This window comes from Symphalangus syndactylus, chromosome 12, assembly GCF_028878055.3.
Source record: "Symphalangus syndactylus isolate Jambi chromosome 12, NHGRI_mSymSyn1-v2.1_pri, whole genome shotgun sequence".
NCBI classification, from domain to species: Eukaryota; Metazoa; Chordata; class Mammalia; order Primates; family Hylobatidae; genus Symphalangus; species Symphalangus syndactylus.
Genome location: NC_072441.2, coordinates 139,891,048 through 139,910,748, shown reverse-complemented (window position 1 = coordinate 139,910,748; position 19,701 = coordinate 139,891,048). Strand labels below are relative to the sequence as shown.

Below are 19,701 nucleotides of genomic sequence, written 5' to 3'. Positions count from 1 at the left end.
TATATCGTCGTGCCGCAATGACTTCTGGGTACTGTAGTCCAACATGTGGATTGGCCACTCGGCTTGAAGCTTCCTTGGGATTGGATGTTGGGACCGTCCAAACACGGCGACTTCTCATTTGTCAGCCTGCAGCAGTTTAAATTGGGTGGCGGTGGTGGCATGTCCTGTTAGCTGTGGAGTCTTTTCCTCTTATCTTGCGCCTCCGGTTGTGCCTTAATGACACTTTTGACATTGTGTGTCACAACCAACTGGCAAAAACTAGTAAATCACGGGCTCCAGACGTGGCAGCTCTGGCTAAGATGCAGGTGGACGTCCTAGGTGCCCAAGGAGGTCGGGCGCATTGGGGAGTCGGGTGAAGGAAACCCTGAAACCGAGAGGCTGGAAGCCCGACTTGCGCAGCATAAAAACACCTTCTGGGGGAAAGCCTACATGAGGTAGGGGTTGTCATCCCCTCTCATCTTGGCCATCTGACTGATGGAGATTCTCAGGCACCCAGCAGACTGGGGTGTCACCCCCACCACCCACTGCCCAGGGCTGACCTCGGGCGGAAGAGCGACACTCAAATATTTGTTGCATATGGAGCAACAGACCAGGGTGGAAGAGAGAGAAAGGACTTTCCAGGAAGGGCCAGGCTTGCCAGGGCTTCTATGCTTGGACTGCTCTGTCCCCAAGCTCGCTGGTGCCCATCAGGAACCTGCTTGGCACCTTTGCTTATTTCTTCGACTGTCCCTCAACTCAGAGGGGAGAGGCAAGATTATCACTCCCATAGCCTATAACATGCACGCTTAAACACAACCCCTCTGACATGGCTTCAGACCGCATCTACAGGTGAAAAGTACCAAATCCAAACAATCAGGCCACAAACCCGTCAAGAGCTGGCCGGTCTGGCCGTCCAGTCGCCGCCTGCCTTGAGACTCAGCCTGAGATATAGCTTCGAAACTAGTCTCTAGCCTTGCTGGGTCTCAGCACAACTCTTGAGCAATCCAACCCTGTGGCCGTGGGTAGATGCCAAGATGCACAGTTAGCACCTCCGACAGGACCGCGGCTCGGCGGGGCTCGCCGTCTACACGCCCATTCCCAGGCCCACGGCCACGACACCCAGAGCTGCCTCGTGCGCTGGGCTCCCCGGAGTCTGGTGGCCGCCGCTCATGCTGCAGTCACCGTGTGGCCAGCTGCCAAGCGCCACTACTTGCACCTGAAGTCGCAGCCCCGCGCTGCGCACCCAGTCGAGGCGCCAAGACGCGACCTGGGCGGGAGTGGCCGGCCCTCGGGGGAGCGAGAAACGAGAGGGTTCCCCCGACTCGCTGCCCAGACTGGCCGCGGGCTGGCGCAGCCACCCCAAAGCCTGCACCCCTGCTTCGCTCCTGTATCATTCCGTCCCCCTTGCTCCGTCAAACCCTGCCGGGGCTGCTCTGTCTCTGCCGACCCGCCACTTGCCCGAAGTTCGGCCTGGGGAGCTTGGGGCCCTGAGGAGCGCCGACGTAGGCAGCCAGCCAGTCAGTCAGAGGGTCACGGCGGCCCCTCGGCTACTCAGTGGCAGCCAAGCCAGAAAGAAGCAGCCGCCGGCCCTGGAGCTGAATCCTACAGCCGACCTGACCTAGTAGGCCCCCAGCCCTCCAGAGCTTGGGGTAGTGCAGAGCCGCCGCAAGGCCTGCCGGGAGTAGTAGTTTGTATCGTTTGCAGCCGGCCAGGGCGGAGCCGGGTGGGTTGGTGCGGAGGGCGGGGAAACAAGCCTGGACCACAACTCCCAGGAGCACCCGCGACGGCGGCGGCCTCGCTGACGCACTCAGGCTATAGGGGGCGCATTGGGCGGAAGACCCTGGGCCGGCAGGAACTTGCTTGTGATTGGATGTTGTGGGACGGCGGCTTCTCATTCGTCAGCCTGTGGCTGTGGAGTTTGAATTGGGTGGCGGTTGACTGTAGAGCCGCTCTCTCTCACTGGCACAGCGAGGTTTTGCTCAGCCCTTGTCTCGGGACCGCAGGTACGTGCCTGGCGACTTCTTCGGGTGGTCCCCGTCCGCCCTCCTCGTCCCTACCCGGTTCCTTGCCTCCCTGCCCCATCTTCGCCGCTCCCCACAGCCTCCGCCGAGCGCCATGGCTCCTAGGAAGGGCAGTAGTCGGGTGGCCAAGACCAACTCCTTACGGAGGCGGAAGCTCGCCTCCTTTCTGAAAGACTTCGACCGTGAAGGTAAGGGGCCAGGCCGTCGCGGCCTCCTGGGGCAGTCGCGGGATGCTGGCGGGTGGGGACACGAGCTGCACAGATTCACCCGCCCCGTGACCCGTGTCCTGTCGGCTCTGCCCTCCCGCAGTGGAAATACGAATCAAGCAAATTGAGTCAGATAGGCAGAACCTCCTCAAGGAGGTGGATAACCTCTACAACATCGAGATCCTGCGGCTCCCCAAGGCTCTGCGCGAGATGAACTGGCTTGACTACTTCGGTAAGAGCTGGAGAGCTTCCCTGGGCGGAGGCCGGGAGCCCCTTGGGGTTAGGTGACACCCTTCAGAAAGGGCTCGCTCAGATGTCACCTTTTAATGAGACCTGACATGACCACTTATGGAAAATTGCAGACCCTTTCACTCTCTGTCTCACTTCCCTACTTCATTTTTTTCTATGAAAAATGCGGGGGGTGGGGGGCCGTGGGGGCGGTGGGCGGGGCGGTCTCTGTCGGGCAACTCAGCTCTGCTGTTACAGGTCTAAAACAGCTGTACTGAATGGGCATGGATGGGCTGTATTCCAATAAAATTTTAGTTATGGATACACTGAAATGTGAATTTCACATAATTTTCACACATCAGGAAATTTTTTTTATTTTTTTGAAACAGAGTTTCACTCTGTCACCCAGGCTGGGGTGCAGTGCAGTGCAGTGGTGCGATCTCTGCTCACTGCAGCCTCCACCTTCTGGGTTCAAGTGATTCTCCTTCCTCAGCCTCTGGAGTAGCTGGGATTACGGTCGCCTGCCACCATGCCCCGCTGATTTTTATATTTTCAGTAGAGACGGGGTTTCACCATGTTGGCCAGGCTGGTCTCGAACTCCTGACCTCAAGTGATCCACCTACCTAGGCCTCCCAAAGTGCTGGGATTACAGGAGTCAGCCACTGTGCCCGGCCAAAAAATAGTATTTTTAAAAATATATGTATATTTTACCCAACCCATTTAAAAATGAATGAATAAATGACATGGTTAGTTAACCAGAGCTCAGATGGAAGAATAACCCGAAGCAGCTCCTTCTGCAGCTTATGGAAATTGCTAACTTAAAAATGGGCACATCAGGCTGGGCGTGGTGGCTCACGCCTGTAATCCCAGTACTTTGGGAGGCTGAGGCGGGCAGATCACCTGAGGTCAGGAGTTTGAGACCAGCCTGACCAACATGGAGAAACCCTGTCTCTACTAAAAATACAAAAAAGTTAGCTGGGCGTGGTGGCGCATACCTCTAATCCCAGCTACTCGGGAGACTGAGGCAGGACAATCGCTTGAACCTGGGAGGCAGAGGTTGCGGTGAGCTGAGAGCACGGCATTGCACTCCAGCCTGGGCAACAAGAGCGAAACTCTGTCTCAAAAAAAAAAAAAAAAAGCACATCAGTTTTCCTGGCCAGAGAAAAATCCCAGCCTGTTTCCGCACTCCCTTATTAAATGTCCAGAGAAATGCAGGAGGCTGTACTTTTCTGCTGGGTTGCCTTTTTCTGTTTTCCTTCTTATTAATTAACCAGCATGTAGTCTCCTTCCTGGATAGAAATGCATGTTCTGCTCACATATTAGACATTGAATGGTCCTTTTGACTTGCCTTTTTATTTATTAATATTAAGCCATTCATTTGCTTATTTCTACAAATACTGAGCATGTGTCAGTCACAGTGCTAGGTGCTAAAGATGCACCGGGGAATAAAACAGACATTGTCTCTGCCTTCAGGAACACACAGGTTAGTAGAAAAGAGCTATTAGAAAAATGTACATACAATTATGTAATTAAAAGTATAGGTACTACAAAGGACATAGAATAGAGTCGTGGTCAGTGAGCATATTGTGCTTTCTATGCTGGTTGGGCATTGTACCAAGTGTTTTACGTACATTAACTAATTTTTCTTCATAACTAATAATATCCCTATTTTTCCAAATGACAAGATTAAGACACAGAGAAATTGGACACTTTGCTCAAGGCCTCATAAACTAGTTACTGGGATAGTCTGTTTGAACCCAGGTATTCTGGTTTCATAGCTTGAGATCTTAATGGTTTTACAAGATACTATGAGGGTTTCTAGCAGGAGGTTCTAACCTAACTTTTTATTCTACATGTAAATCTCACAAAGACCCTTTTATTCAACACATGTTTACTGTACATCTATTGACTACTAGATTTTTGCCAGAAGCAAAGGATGTCATCTCTGGAATTCAGTCCAAGGCAGGGATGGACATTTAAACAGCTTTGAGTAGTTATTGGGTATAATGAGGGTGAGCAACTAACTCCACACTTTGCAGCAACCTGCTGAGATAGAAAAATAAGCAGGCTGGGCACAGTGGCTCACCTGGAATCCCAGCACTTTGGGAGGCCAAGGCAGGTGGATTGCTTGAGCCCAGGAATTTGAGACCAGCCTGGGTAACATAACAAGACCATATCTTTAAACTTTAAAAAAAAATTAAAATAAAAATAAATTTTTTTAAAAAAGAAAAATAAGCAGAGGGCAGGGCATGGGGTGGGGATTCATGCCTATAATCCTAGCACTTTGGGAGGCCAAGGCAGGAGTATCACTTAAGCCCAGGAGTTCAAGACCAGCCTGGGCAACATAGCAGGAGACCACATCTCTATTTTAAAAAAAAAAGACAACCTGGACAACTTGGTGAAACCTTATATCTACAAAAAAACACAAAAATTAGCCGAATGTGGTGGTGCATACCTGTAGTCCCAGCTACTTGGGAGGCCAAGGTGGGAGGATCAGTTGAGCCCAGGAGACAGCCAAGGTGGCGCCACTCCACTCCAGCTTAGGTGACAGAGCAAGACTCTATCTCAAAAATAAATAAAATTTAAAATATATTTTTTAAAAAGAAAAATAAGCAGAATTTTTGGGGTGATGTTTGAGCTGAGTTTTGAAGGGTGAGTTAGAAATTTGTTAAGTACGGAGGGGAATTTCAGGCAGAGGAAATACAAAGTACCTTGGCAACAAGTCATGAGAGTCAGTGGCACATTTGGGATATAACTTGGAGAAAGAATAGATTAGATGGTGAAGGTCCTTGAATGTTAGACCAAGGGCTGGACCCGTTTTAGAAGGATAAATGGTACTATTAGGCAAGATGATTTATTGTTAAAATCTAATAGTAACTACAACGTTCTTTTTAAAGCCCTTGGAGGAAACAAACAGGCCCTGGAAGAGGCGGCAACAGTAAGTGACCTGTCCTATTTTCCAGCCAGTGGTTACTTAAGTCTAGTCCAGTCCCCAGATCCAACTAATAGATGCTTACTGTGGAAGAGGTTTCATAAAGGGACATTATCTGTTTGTGTCAACTGAAAAATTAGAGTTGGACCAGACACTGTGTACATGAGACCTAGATAGTTCTGAGCCCTACAGAAGGTGGCAGTTCTATTTTTGACCAATTTCTTGAAGTCCTTTGTCCTGAACTCCACAGCGGAAGTAGAAAGCCTCAAGCCCAAGTTCCTTTAAGCACCTGAGTCATTACACTATGCACTGGCCTGCTAGATGACGAGGCTGTTTCATCATGTCGTACTGTAGAAGCAGTGCTCTTGCTTGGGATGCTCAGTGCTCCCCAGCCCCTCGCATCTCCTTCCTCCCAGCATCAGTGCCAGGATTGAAGGCAGTAAGATGGGGATGCAAAATAGAGCATTGAAAGCTGCACTGTCCAGTATAGTAGCCACTGGGCATATGTAGCTATTTCAGTTAATTACAATTAATAAAATTAAAGAATTCATTTCCTCAGACATACTAGCCACATTTTACATGTTCAATAGCTACATGTGACTAGTAGCTACTCCATCAGAGAGCACAGAAATAGAACATTGCTACTCTTGCAGAAAGTTTTATGAGACAGCATTAGGAACTAGTCCATACATGGGCTTCACAGAGTCCCTAGGCACTCTAAAATCATACACAAACAATGTGTGTGTGTGCACGCATTTGTGTATCTTTCTGTTAGTTTATTGTAGCCTTGATCAGATTTACAAAGTAAACCCCAAAATTACATCTTTTGTTGAGTTGATCAGAATCATTTGGAATCTCAGGGTTTGAAGGAGTCTGACCACCAAGGGCACATAGCAGATCTCCACCAGCTTCATTCAGAAGGTAAAGGTAATGAGGAGCCAATTATCAATTTGGAAAAAATTGGAGCATTTGGGAGAGAGGTGGGGATTATTCACCCCCGTACACACACTGAGCTCTAATGTTTTAAAAGAGTTACCTCTGAGATGAATTATGCTTACTGGCTAATGCAGTTCTCTCTTTTTAAATTAGACATACAGAACTGCAAATGAGAACTTCTAATGTAATATGAGAGAGCCATTGTTACCACACCAAGTTGAGAGAATTCTAGCCTTGACTAATATGATTTAAAACTCAAGAAAGGAATGATAGAAAATCTATAAAAGCTCTTAGTTGGGAAGTGTGTTGGGGCTCCCAAGACCACCTCCAGGTTTGGTGATTCACTAGGAGGATTCATGGGGCTGAGCATACAGTCACACCCATGGCGATGATTTATTACAGTAAAAGTAAACAAAGCATTAATCAACAAAGGGGAGAAGTGCATAGGACAAAGTCCAGAGGAAACCAGGCTTCTACGAGTCCACTCCCTGTGGAGTCACACAGAACATGCTTAATTCAACACATGAAATGCTGTCTACCAGAAAAGCTGATTAGAGAGTCAATGTCCAGAATTTTAACTGGGGGCTGCTCACATAGGCATCCTCTGCCTAGCACATGTCAAAATCCTAGACTTTCAGGAGGGAAGTAGGTGTTCAGCATGAGCCATATTGTTTGCCTAAAGTTTAGGCACAGTGAGGCATTTTTGTTAAGGAAAGGTGGGAACCTTTCTGAAACCAAGTTCCCAGATGCCAACCAAGGCCAGGCTTGCAAACAGGCCTTTCTATGTGTATCAGTCTCAGGCCTGCTCTGTTAACTGTCCTGCACAGTAGATGACCAGTGGCCTGCCACCACTGATGACTCCATAAAATGCCAGTTGCTTCTAGAGATGGCAGAAGGTTGGCAGGAATGCCCCTACTTTCTGTTACATCAAGCCTGGCAAACATCAGTAACTTATTATAGTGCTATTTCTTGCTAAGCCTAAGACAGCCTCAGAATCCTTCTCTGAGTACGTCAAGCAGTCCCTACCGGAAGTGAAACCTGTGCCATTCCAAACCTGTAATAATTATTCTGATATTTACATGTGTTCTATAAGGAAAAGACCGTGAATCATGACTGCTCTTTGTAGTGCCCGTACTTATTACCATATGAAAAAAAACTGAATTTGAATGGTGACTGGAAGCCTTTTTGAAGGACCCAGGATCATCATAGAAAACCTTATTGAGACCCTGTAGATTTATCGAGAAAATGGTAAGCCTGACCCACCACCAAGTGTTGTAGAGGATGTGGATCATTAGGAACTTGTATTGTTTGCAAATGGGCTGTAGTCAAGGGTAACCACTTTGGGAAACAATCTGGCATAATGCGAAGGCCGAATATTTATGTAACGTATAATCCGTGTCATGTCCTATCCAAAGGATAGAGCCAAGGGGAAACTTGGACATGTACCTCAGACATATGTAAGACAGTTCAAGGTAGCAGTGTTTATAATAGCAGGAAACTATTGATGGAAGATGGACAGATCCATTGTGGTATATTCACACAGTGGGATATGATACAGCAATGAAAACAAATTAACTACAACCACAAAGAGTGGTGAAAACAGCCAAAACCAAACAAAATGCTTAAGTACACACTTGTGAAAAAGCACATCTGTGTGTGCACACACGTATACACACATATGCATGTATCCGCGAGCACATACACATATACCTTTCGATTAAACAAGTGGAATGATATGCTTACCTCTGGGGAATGAAGGATTAGGAGACTCATCACCTTTGGGAGAAGAGATAAGAAAATGGAACAAGGAATGAATACAGAGCCAGAAGCAAGTTATTGGCAATGTTTTAGGTCTTGGGTTGTGTGGTGGGTTTATGGGAGTTTGCTATGTTGTATATTGTGTCACTAACATTTAACAGTCTTATGTATCAAATAATAGTTTTAAAAAATTTTTTATCTTGAAATACTGTTCCTTGTATTTTGGTGGAATAAGCCTGGTGCCTTTTGGCTACGTTTGTCGTAGGCTGACCTGGATATCACTGAAATAAACAAACTAACAGCAGAAGCTATTCAGACACCCCTGAAATCTGCCAAAAGTGAGTACCTTTCAAAACTGCTTGTTGTACAGAAAGAACTGAGGCTCAGGTTGCATGGTTGGCTGCTCAGGCAGGGCCTTGTTGGTAGAGGCTCTTCCCTTTAATGTCTGGTTCTTCATCTTGTAAATCCAAAAACTTGCTTTTGTATGGTGCATTTAGTTAATTTTTTATCCCCCTGAACAGCAGTTCAAACCAGAAATTTAGTTAATTGTATGCAGGACTGCTACTAACCAAACTCAAGACCCGTGTGTGAGCTAAAGTGAAGGTGAAAAAAGGGGGGGGAAAAGCTGTGCTAGAAACCAAACATTGTTGCCTGCTTACTTTCTCCTGGGTTAAATAGATGGCAAGATTTAGGTAAGTGTTAAAAGACTGGTAACACCAACTGAGACGCTCCCTGATGTAATCAGCAAAGTTGAAAGAGAATTGAAAAAGGAATGAGTTTCTTTGCATATAATCCAAAGTTACTCAATTCAGGCCAGGTGCAGTGGCTCACACCTGTAATCGCAGCATGTTGGGAGGCCAAGCCGTGAGGATTACTTGAGCCCAGGAGTTCAAGACCAGCCTGGGCAATGTAGTAAGACCTTGTCTCTGAAAAAAAAAAAAAAAAAAAAGAAAGGAAAGGAAAAAAAAAAGTTACTCAGCTGGGCACGGTGGCTCACTTTGGGAGCCACCCAGCTCCCAGCACTTTGGGAGGCCAAGGCAGGCGGATCACGAGGTCAGGAGTTCGAGACCATCCTGGCTAACACGGTGAAAGCCGTCTCTACTAAAAATACAAAAAATTAGCCAGGTGTGGTGGCGGGCACCTGTAGTCCCACCTACTTGGGAGGCTGAGGCAGGAGAATGGTGTGAACCCGGGAGGTGGAGCTGCCAATGAGCTGAGATCACACCACTGCACTCTAGCCTGGGCGACAGAGCGAGACTCCGTCTCAAAAAAAAAAAAAAAAAAAAAAGTTACTCAATTCCATGATCTATCCACATAAAATCATCTTACATACATGTCCCGCACTCTGAGAAACACTGTTTTACAGGAAAAGTTGTATGGAAAACCAGGTTGTGACTAGTGGGCAAGGAATCGAATCAGGATGAATTGTGACATGGACTTAATGTCACTGTCATTAAGCTATGATACTTTGATGCATCCAATTCTTAAAAGAACATCCTGACCCATGGCCAGGATTTCAGGGCTACGCACCAGGGCACCCTCTACATTAGGCAGGGCAAGCTCAATTATTCAGAATGCTGGGCTGTCTCTACAAAGCATCATATGGAGTCTCTTAACACTCTGATTAGTTTCCTTTGTCTAAACCCTCTTTCTTAAAAAGTCTTCTTTATTTTTAGTCCATTTCTTCATTGCAGCTTAAGATTGCATACGTTTTATTCCTATAAGAAATGTGAATGCACAAAACTTTATTCTCATCAGAAATACCACCCTGTTGAAACTGTTTCTTGCAGCACGAAAGGTAATACAAGTAGATGAAATGATAGTGGAAGAGGAAGAAGAAGAAGAAAATGAACATAAGAATCTTCAAACTGCAAGAGTAAGTGGACACTGAGGTCGGAGGCTGAGGGTTATCACAAGACAGGCAAATACAAATGCATAAAATACACTGTTGTATACCAGAGCTCACAGTTTAGTAGAGATGATCCTACTTTACATGGCAATGACAAAAGTGATAACTGACTGGTGTGCAAAGTGTGTAGAACACAGAAGAGGAAGCTAGCAAGTCTTCCCTGCCCCACTAGGACATAGGCAGGCCTTTCAAGGTGAGTGAGAGTCTACTAGCTGGAGAAGAAAGGGAAGAGGAACAGTATTCAGGATAAATGGGGGAGGGGGAAAACTGAAGATGAGGAAACCAGTTGGAAGCCTATGAATTCTTTTTTTTTTTTTTTTTTTTTTTTTGAGACGGAGTCTCGCTCTGTCGCCCAGGCTGGAGTGCAGTGGCGCGATCTCGGCTCACTGCAAGCTCCGCCTCCCGGGTTCACGCCATTCTCCTGCCTCAGCCTCTCCAAGTAGCTGGGACTACAGGCGCCCGCCACCACGCCCGGCTAATTTTTTGTATTTTTAGTAGAGACGGGGTTTCACCGTGGTCTCGATCTCCTGACCTCGTGATCCGCCCGCCTCGGCCTCCCAAAGTGCTGGGATTACAAGCGTGAGCCACCGCGCCCGGCCGCCTATGAATTCTTGAACTGACATGCTGATACTATAGAATGAAGGGATGGTTTTGAGATAGGTTTTAGAAAGAAGTGGCATGGTTGGTGGAGAAAAGGAGGAATCAGAGACGACTGCATGGTTTCTAGCTAAGGCAACTGCTATCCAGTGAGGTGTGGGATCCAGGCAGCAGAGTGGTGCTGGACTGGGGGTAGGGGGAGCACATGCCAATTGCATGACATGTTGACCATTCACTACTTTTCCAGGACATCTAGGCTAGACAGAAATTTCAGCCTGGAGCTCAGGGAGAAGAGGGAGATTGAGAGATACACTGCCTCCCAGATCTCTAGGTGTTTGCCCCAGTGTGGGAATGGAGATGGTTGTGCAGGGAAAGCAGGAAGTGAGGGGGTCAGGGTGGACACTAGAGGGAAGGTAGAGAGAGGAGCTCCTAAGGCAGACTGCCAAGGAAGCTAGAGAAGCAGGAAAGACAGATCCATCACGGAGGACAAGGGAGGAGAGAATATATGGAAGATAAGGAGTGATTCTTGCCAGGGACCTCTCAGGCCCCAGGAAGGGAGCACTGCAGGGTTTGCCTTTGATTGGGCACCTGGGACGCCCTGAGTGACCTTCACAGCAGCCCTTTATATAAAGTAGTGGGGTACAAGCCAGGCTGTAATCACTTCAAAAGAGATTTACCTTTAATCTTGGCCAAAATCCTGTATTTTGAAAACCCAGCCAGTGGAAGTCTTTATTAAATTAGTTATGTTCTGAACTTTTTAAGTCATTGAATTCTGAGATACACCTTATTATATTTAGTATTAACTCTCCAAAGCTTGTTCTTAACGCTTTAAAAAAAAAAAAAAAAAATACCCTTCTTACCTTTCCTCTTTGCTGGGTTTTTTGTAACCTTAGTCTCATTTGATTGTGACTGCAGGTCAAAAGGTGTCCTCCATCCAAGAAGAGAACTCAGTCCATACAAGGAAAAGGCAAAAGGAAAAGGTAGTGGATTTTCTAAAGTTGTGGTGTTTGGGTTTTATTGGAGAGCCATATATATCACGGCAGAAAGTGAGGGGCAGTGAAAAGGCTCTGGTGGCTAGTGTTTGAAAGCAGCTTAAAATCACTGAATCCTTGAGTGTCCAAGCTGGAGGGGTCTCTAGAAATGACCTAAACCAAAACCATCTCCAGTACTTTAATGTACATTCTCTATCCTTCTCCACTTTTTTTTTTTTTTTTTTTTTTTTGAGACGGAGTTTCACTCTCGTTGGCCAGGCTGGAGTGCAATGGTGCAATCTTGGCTCACTGCAACCTCTGCCTCGCGGGTTCAAATGATTCTCCTGCCTCAGCCTCCCGAGTAGCTGGGATTACAGGCATGTGCCACCACGCCCGGCTAATTTTGTATTTTTAGTAGAGACAGGGTTTCTCCATGTTGGTCAGGCTGATCTCGAACTCCCGACTTCAGGTGATCCGCCCACCTCGGCCCCCACTTTTTTTTTTTTTAAGTATAGCAAGAACTGCCTGTTATGTTTCAGTTCCTGACAGTCCATATGTAGAGCTACCCCACAGCTCGTCATAGAGTGGCTGTCACTTAACCTATAACTGGTTTCTTGAAATGTTTTGTCTAGTCCTGCAAAGTGAAGAACCTCTATGGGCTTGAGTTGATTATGCTGGACTCTACCATAAGCCATGTGGGGGAAGGTAAAGCAGCTTAGGAGAGTAGTCACCAGGATGCATGTCTGTGGAGGAGCGAACTCATTTCTCTTGAGCAGTGCAGCAGCTGCCTGGCACGAGGACAGAATTCCAGCTGGGGGAGCCTTCGCATGAAGAAGCTGTCTCCTTGATTAAAAAGTCAGATTCTGAGGCTGGGTGCGGTGGTTCACGCCTGTAATCCCAGCACTTTGGGAGGCCAAGGTGGGTGGATCACTTGAGGTCAGGAGTTTGAGACCCGCCTGGCCAACATGGTGAAACCCTGTCTCTACTAAAAATACAAAAATTAGCCGGGTGTGGTGGTGCATGCCTGTAGTTCCAGCTACTCGGGAGGCTGAAGCAGGAGAATCGCTTCAACCCGGGAGGTGGAGGTTGCGATGAGTCAAGATTGCGCCATTGCACTCCAGCCTGGGCAACAGAGCAAGACTCTGTCTCAAAAAAAAAAGTCAGATTCTGGAGGCAGACTGCTTCGGTTCAAAGTTTTGGCTCCATCCTAATTGGATATGTGATCTTGGGCAAGTTTTTAAAACTCGATGCACCTGAGTTTCTGCATCTGTGTATGAGGATGGCAGCAGTGCTGGCCTCCTGTGTTAGAAGGGTCACATGAGTCGATGTGTGCGAGGCACCCTGAGCAGTATCTCACAGTCAGCTCTCCACGTGTCACTCCTCTGCTGCTGCCTTCGTGGAACCTGAGAGTTGGCATACCTGATGGCCATTTCTTACCTGTAGGTCAAGCCGTGCTAACACCGTTACCCCAGCCGTGGGCCGATTGGAGGTGTCCATGGTCAAACCAACTCCAGGCCTGACACCCAGGTTTGACTCAAGGTGAGTATTGAGGGAAACACTTGGATTTGATGGGACTCCAACACTGAGCACTACCCAGAGAAGGAGTGTCTAAGAAAATACTCCTAGGCCAGGCACAGTAGCTCACGCCTGTAATCCCAGCACTTTAAGAGGCCGAGGCAGGTGGATCACTTGAGGTCAGGAGTTCAAGACCAGCCTGGCCAAGATGAAGAAACCCCACGTCTACTAAAAATACGAAAATTAGTTGGGTGTGGTGGTGCACACCTGTAATCCCAGCTACTTGGGAGGGTGAGACGGGAGAATTGCTTGAACCCAGCAGGTGGAGGTTGCAGTGAGCTGAGATTGCACCACTGCACTCCAGCCTGGGCAACAGAGTGAGACTCTGTCTTCAGAAAAGAAAATAGTCCTAAGTCCTTGACCTGGAATGCCTTGTCAGAGGACAGTGGCCACCTGGGTTTCCTGGTGTATGCCTCTCCCTTAAGTGTAGTTTCACCCATCTTCAGTGGCAAAATGATTCTTTAATGGGAGGGAGGTGAATATTCTGCCTGTGATGACTAGGAGGCCTCTAGGTGACGTTTTTGGCCTTTTCTGATTCAAATCAGAAGGTTTTTATTTTATTTTTAAAATATTTATTTTGAGGCAGGGTCTTACTCCAGTGCCCAGGCTGGAGAGCAGTGGCACAATCACGGCTCACTGCAACCTTGACTTCCTGGGCTCAGGTGATTCTCCCACCTTAGCCTCCCAAGCATGCCACCATGCCTGGCTAATTTTTTTTTTTTGTAGCGATGGGGTTTCACCAGGTTGCCCAGGCTGGTCTCGAACTCCTGGGCTCAAGCTATCCGCCCACCTTGGCCTTCCAATGTGCTGAGATTACAAGCACGAGCCATCACACCCAGCCTCAAATCAGTTTTTTAAAGATGAGTAGGCACTCTCCCGTACTCTTGGTAGAAGTAAAAATTGATACTGCTTTTTTGGAGGCTGGCATAAGCAAGGATATTCTTGCAGCATAAGTTAATACCTTCCAAAGAACCTAGTTGACTAAATAGGAGATGCTATATAGCCATTAAAAAAGACTGGATCTGTGTGTGCTGATAGGGAAAGAGCGCCATGATCACAGAGCATCTCTGAGCAGGTTGCTGAACACTGTGCTGTATGATCCCATTTGGTTTTATATACATAGAAAGTTTCTGGAAGGATAGATAAGGAATTCAGAGTGGTTACCCCTGGGGAGGAGAGCAAGAAGTGGTTATCTCTGGTGTGGGGAAGTGTTGAAGATTTATTTTCTACTTTTAATTGCCACTTTTTTTTTTTTTTTTTTTTTTTTTTTTTGAGATGGAGTCTCGCTCTGTCATCCAGGCTGGAGTGCAATGACGCAATCTCGGCTCACTGCAACCTCCACCTCTCAGGTTCAAGTGATTCTCCTACCTCAGCCTCCTGAGTAGCTGAGATTACAGGCGCATGCCACCATGCTCGGCTAAGTTTTGTATTTTTAATAGAGACAGGATTTTGCCTTGTTGGCCAGGCTGGTCTCAAACTCCTGACCTCAGGTGATCTACCCGCCTCAGCCTCCCAAAGTGCTGGGATTACAGGTATGAGCCACTGCACTCAGCCAGTTCCCACTTTTCTTTACTGTTGGTTTTTTCACATGAATATGTAACAAAAGGCATTTAGGGAAAACTAGGTAGCAGTATTTTAACTGTCTTGAGAAATTAGTATAATGATGTAATCTCTAAATCATCCTCCTTTGCCTCTGACAAATTCCTCTTGATGGAAGCAGCCACGCCTGGAAACAATTAACCAGCTTATTTCGGGCTTTGTGGATGGATAGATGACTGGCACCCATATGGAGCTTTGGACCTAAACTTTATGTGGATAAGAGTTGACTTTTTGCAAGATGTATGTTCAATAATTACAACCTTCTTTCTCCAGCTGTGTTTAGTCATTACTGCTTTAAAACATTTTTTTTTCTAAATTTAGAACGTGCTTTCTTAGGAATGTGTGACTTAAAAACTGCAGCTTGAGGCCAGAGTGAGGTTAAAATGGCCTATAGAGTCTGGTGTCATCCAATTACCAAGCTGTCTTCACAGAGATTTTCCCATTCTAGGGTCTTCAAGACCCCTGGCCTGCGCACTCCGGCAGCAGGAGAGCGGATTTACAACATCTCGGGGAATGGCAGCCCTCTTGCCGACAGCAAAGAGATCTTCCTCACTGTGCCAGTGGGCGGCGGAGAGGTGAAGTATTTCCAAGGGAAGCCAGGCCACAGTGTGCTGCTTAGTCAAGCATTTCTTTTCCCTGGGCCCTCACCCACGCTTCACCCTCAGAGTCCTTTCAGTGCGTGGGTCCTGATCTCCACACTTCTGCAGGACTCAGAACCCAGTTTTCTCTCCCAGGTTAGAGGCCCAGACTGCAAAGATCGTTGCTCAACTCTGGGTTCTGTTTTTCTGTTTTTTGCTTTTTGGTTTTGTTTTTTTTTTTAGCTGGAGTCTCGCTCTGTCACCAGGCCAGAGTGCAGTGGTGCAATCTCGGCTCACTGCAACCTCCGCCTCCCGGGTTCAAGCGATTCTCCTGCCACAGCCTCCTGAGTAGCTGGGACTACAGGCGCCTGCCACCATGCCCGGCTAATTTTTGTATTTTTGGTAGAGATGGGGGTTTCACCACATTGGCCAGGATGGTCTCTATCACTTAACCTCGTGATCCGCCCTCCTGGGCCTCCCAAAGTGCTGGGATTACAGGCATGAGCCACCGTGCCACCTTTTTACCTTTTTTTTTTTTTTTTGAGGTGGAGTCTCACTCTGTCACCCAGCCTGGAGTGCAGTAGCACGATCTCGGCTCACTGCAACCTCCGCCTCCCAGGTTCAAGTGATTCTCCTGCCTCAGCCTCCTGAGTAACTGGGACTACAGGCACAAGCCACCACGTCCGGCTAATTTTTGTATTTTTAGTAGAGATGGTGTTTCACCATATTGGTCAAGCTGGTCTCGAACCCTTGACCTCAGGTGATCCACCCGCCTCGGCTTCCCGAAGTGCTGGGATTACAGGTGCAAGCCACCATGCCCAGCCTCCACCTGTTCATCAACTAACATTTGCCCACCCGATTGTAGCAGGCCCAAGAAGCAGACATGGGGCGTGCCCTTGAGAAGCAGCTCAGTGGTCAAGATGGGTTTGCAATCATGATATCTGTGATATGCGTAATAATAGAGATGTTAAAGGGTGGTGCAGAGGAGGGCACCACCAAGGTAAGCGCTTAGTCTAGAACCCAGAGCATGAGCTGTGCCTTCAGCTTTGTATAACTTTAAGGGATTCTGAAGCAGGCTGAGCTCAGTGTCTCTGGGCTGCATGGAGCGAGTTGCTGACCTCAGCTCCTGTGAGGGGAGGACGGTTTGTTTCAGACATCCTCTGCAGGGCATCTCTGAGATAATGTGCATGCCTCTTGTGCCCAGGTAATCCAGCCTCCACCCTAGTGACAGTGCTGATGAAGTCATTGTCTCCTTAGGGCTAATATCCTTCCTGCCTGTCTTGCCACTTCTCCATCCCAGCCATTCCCCACCACTAAGTGCAGGATATCAGGGGGATCCTAGGGGTTCCTGCCCTAAGGGCCATGGCCAGTTTAACCCACTCCCCTCTCTATACAGAGCCTGCGATTATTGGCCAGTGACTTGCAGAGGCACAGTATTGCCCAGCTGGACCCAGAGGCCTTGGGAAACATTAAGAAGCTCTCCGTAAGTCTCATATTCATCTCCACACATAGGATGTCTCCAGTAGCTTTCTTGGGCTACCTTTATTTAGGATTCTTTTGGGGCTGGGCTAATACTTTCTACTTAAATTTGTGTTGTCTTCCTTCCCCCAAGACATTTTGACTGTTACCCTACTTCGATAGCAGCAGTTCTGTTCCTCAGTTGATGTTGAGTTTTGTTCCATCCCAGGGTGCCTGCCACGGAAGTTCCACTGCAAAATCAAAATTCTGCCTCATTCAGGCAGTTAGTGCTAGGGGTATGTTAGGTCACTATTGGCCACCAGAAACTGAAACCTAGAATAGCTCAAGAATGAGGGTCGGGGCTTGTTATCAGGAATGTTACAGAATCAAAGAGTGAGCTGAACGGCCAAGCCTCTGGAGCGGTGGGGCCCATCAGCTGGGGCCTGTGCGCTCATTTCTCTCACACATCTTCATTCCTCCCTCAGCAGATAACCTTCTCCACAGGCTCCAGGTTCTGTGCTTACTTAACATTGTTTTTGCATGTGGCTTTGAGTAACCACACCTCCAGCGCCAACTTTATTGCTCCATTGCCCAACTGTTCAATTTCTTGTCTTGGTTTAAATTCTCAAGAGGGCCAGGCGCAGTGGCGCACACCTGTAATCCCTGCAGCTCAGGAGGCTCAGGTGAGAGAAATTGTTTGAGCCCATGAGTTCAAGGCTGCAGTGACCCATGATCATGCTGCTGCACTCCAGCCTGGGTGACAGAGAGAGACCTCAGCTCTAAAAGTAAATTATCAATTTAATTTAATTGAAGAATATAATGGCTCAGCCAGGGATGAACCTCCTTGGTCAGTCAGCCATCATCTTGGGTGATGGATGGAGCACTTAGTGTAAACATGGCAACCTTACCCTCACCCTTCTGTGGGGTCTGAAGGGTACATCCAAGGAGGGGGACAAGGCGGGGCTGGTTTCCTAAACCTGTCTTTCTGAACGTAGGCCCAGTGCTGAGATCCCACACACACCTAGCCACCCAAATCTTGTGACTGTCATCTTCTAGCTAGATCTATTGCAATGTTCTTCTCAAATAATCTCCTATGATACATTTACTGTCTCACTTGAGTTGTTATTTTGCTCCCTTGTTCAGATGAGAAACCGAGGTTCAGAAAGGTGAATTCATGTGTGTTACAGATAGAGAATGGAGGGGCTCAGGCTGACTGTGGGAGGCCAAGGGGCAAGCCTGCCAAGTGACATCTTCTACAATGACCTCTCTCCTTTTCTTTTTAGAACCGTCTCGCCCAAATCTGCAGCAGCATACGGACCCACAAATGAGACACCAAAGTTGACAGGATGGACTTTTACTGGGCACTTCTGGGACCCTGAAGAGACTTCTTCCCTTCAGGCTTATTGTTTGAGTGTGAAGTTCCAGAGCAAGGAGCCATGTTCCTCTAGGGGAATTCAGGAATTCAGACGTGCTATTCCCACACAGTTAGGTAGAGCTGTCTGTTCACCCTCCCATCCCAGCTGATCCCAGTCACTGCTTGCTGGGGCCATGCCATGGAAGCTTCCCATCATCAGTCTCCCAGCTGAATCCTCCCTGCCCTCTGAGCTGCTGCCTTCTGCCTCCTGCAAATCTACATCCTCTTCGCCCTGCCCTGCCTGCAGTTGAGGGGGCGAAGAACCACCCTGTGTTCTCAGGAAGACTGCCTCCACCACCGCTACCCAGAGAACCTCTGAATCTGGCATTTCTGCTCTCTGTGCTTGAGACTGGGAGGTTTAGGCTCAGATAAGTGAGCTCTGGGCCATGAGAGGGTAGGTCCAGAAGGTGCAGGGAACTGTGCAGATCAGCAGAGCAGGACAGTTGGCAGCAGTGACCTCAGTAGGGAACATGTCCGTCTCCCCTCTCGCACTCATCACACCTCCCCCTACCAGCCCTCCTCTTCCTCTTCCTCCTTCTGTGGGAGGTGCTAAATGGGACTCTGGGATCTTTCCCCTGCTGTGCCCAGCAGTTCTGAAGCCTGCCTGTGGAGCGGTGTTTTATGTTTATCCCTGTTTACTGAAGACCAAATGCTGGTTTGGAGACAACTTCCATGTCTTGCTCTTCTACCTCCCTAGTTAGTGGAAATTTGGATGAGGGAATCGTAGGGCCCAGATTCTGGAGGTTTGATGTCATTGGCCACAGAATAACTGTCTCTAAGCTATCCATGGTCCAGTGGTCCCTGCCAAGTCTGTAGACTCTCTTATGGGGCTCATGGGGACAGGCGCAGGTGTGACTTGCTTGGTGGCCTCATTCCATGTGTGCCTGTGCCTGGGGCATGGACTTTGTTAAGCAGAGTCAGCAGTGAGGTCCTCGTTCTCCAGCCAGCCTCTCTGCCCTGGAGAATCATGCGCTGTGTTCTAAGAATTTGAGAACTAGCGTCCCCATCCCCAGGCTTGAGGGCACACGGCTTCCTCACGTAGGGCTCTCTGGTATTTGTCATTATTTTGCAGCAAGACCATTTTAGTAACACAGTCCTGTTCAAGTTGTATTCTTTTAAGTTCTTTTTATTCTCCTTTCCCTGAGATTTTCGTATATATTGTTCTGAGTAATAGTATCTTTGAGCTGATTGTTCTAATCAGAGCTGGTACCTACTTTCAATAAATTCTGGTTTTGTGTTTTCTTTTGTAATCACTGTTCATCCTGCCTGTCCTCTCCAAGCTGTGCTCTGTGGACTAGGGAGACAGCAATTGTGTGGGAGTCTTTGCACATCTGCTTCTCTCAGAAGATGTGAAAACTTTTGCTTCGGACAGATTCATTCTGATATCTGAAAGAGGGGCTTACAACAAGATCCAGAGCATCGGTACCTTCAACCCCCAGCAGAGCGCCCCCAACACCTTCATTCCATGAGCTAGAAATTTGTATCTGGGAGGACAACACCTAGGGTCTCTAATTTCCCAGTATAGTGGACTTTTGTTGGA

General features: G+C 47.7%; 1 protein-coding gene across 1 annotated transcript; it reads left to right on the top strand.

The window, feature by feature from the left end:
- Positions 1 to 119: 119 nt before the first annotated feature.
- CDCA8 (cell division cycle associated 8) lies at positions 120 to 19,411 on the top strand. Its single transcript, XM_055255261.2, has 11 exons — positions 120 to 1,982; positions 2,080 to 2,188; positions 2,310 to 2,438; positions 5,332 to 5,372; positions 8,326 to 8,398; positions 9,851 to 9,936; positions 11,482 to 11,546; positions 12,981 to 13,076; positions 15,160 to 15,286; positions 16,686 to 16,772; positions 18,031 to 19,411. The coding sequence occupies exons 2-11, from the start codon at positions 2,095 to 2,097 to the stop codon at positions 18,073 to 18,075; spliced, it is 843 nt and encodes a 280-aa protein (XP_055111236.1). The 5' UTR covers positions 120 to 1,982; positions 2,080 to 2,094; the 3' UTR covers positions 18,076 to 19,411.
- The last annotated feature ends 290 nt before the right edge of the window (positions 19,412 to 19,701 follow it).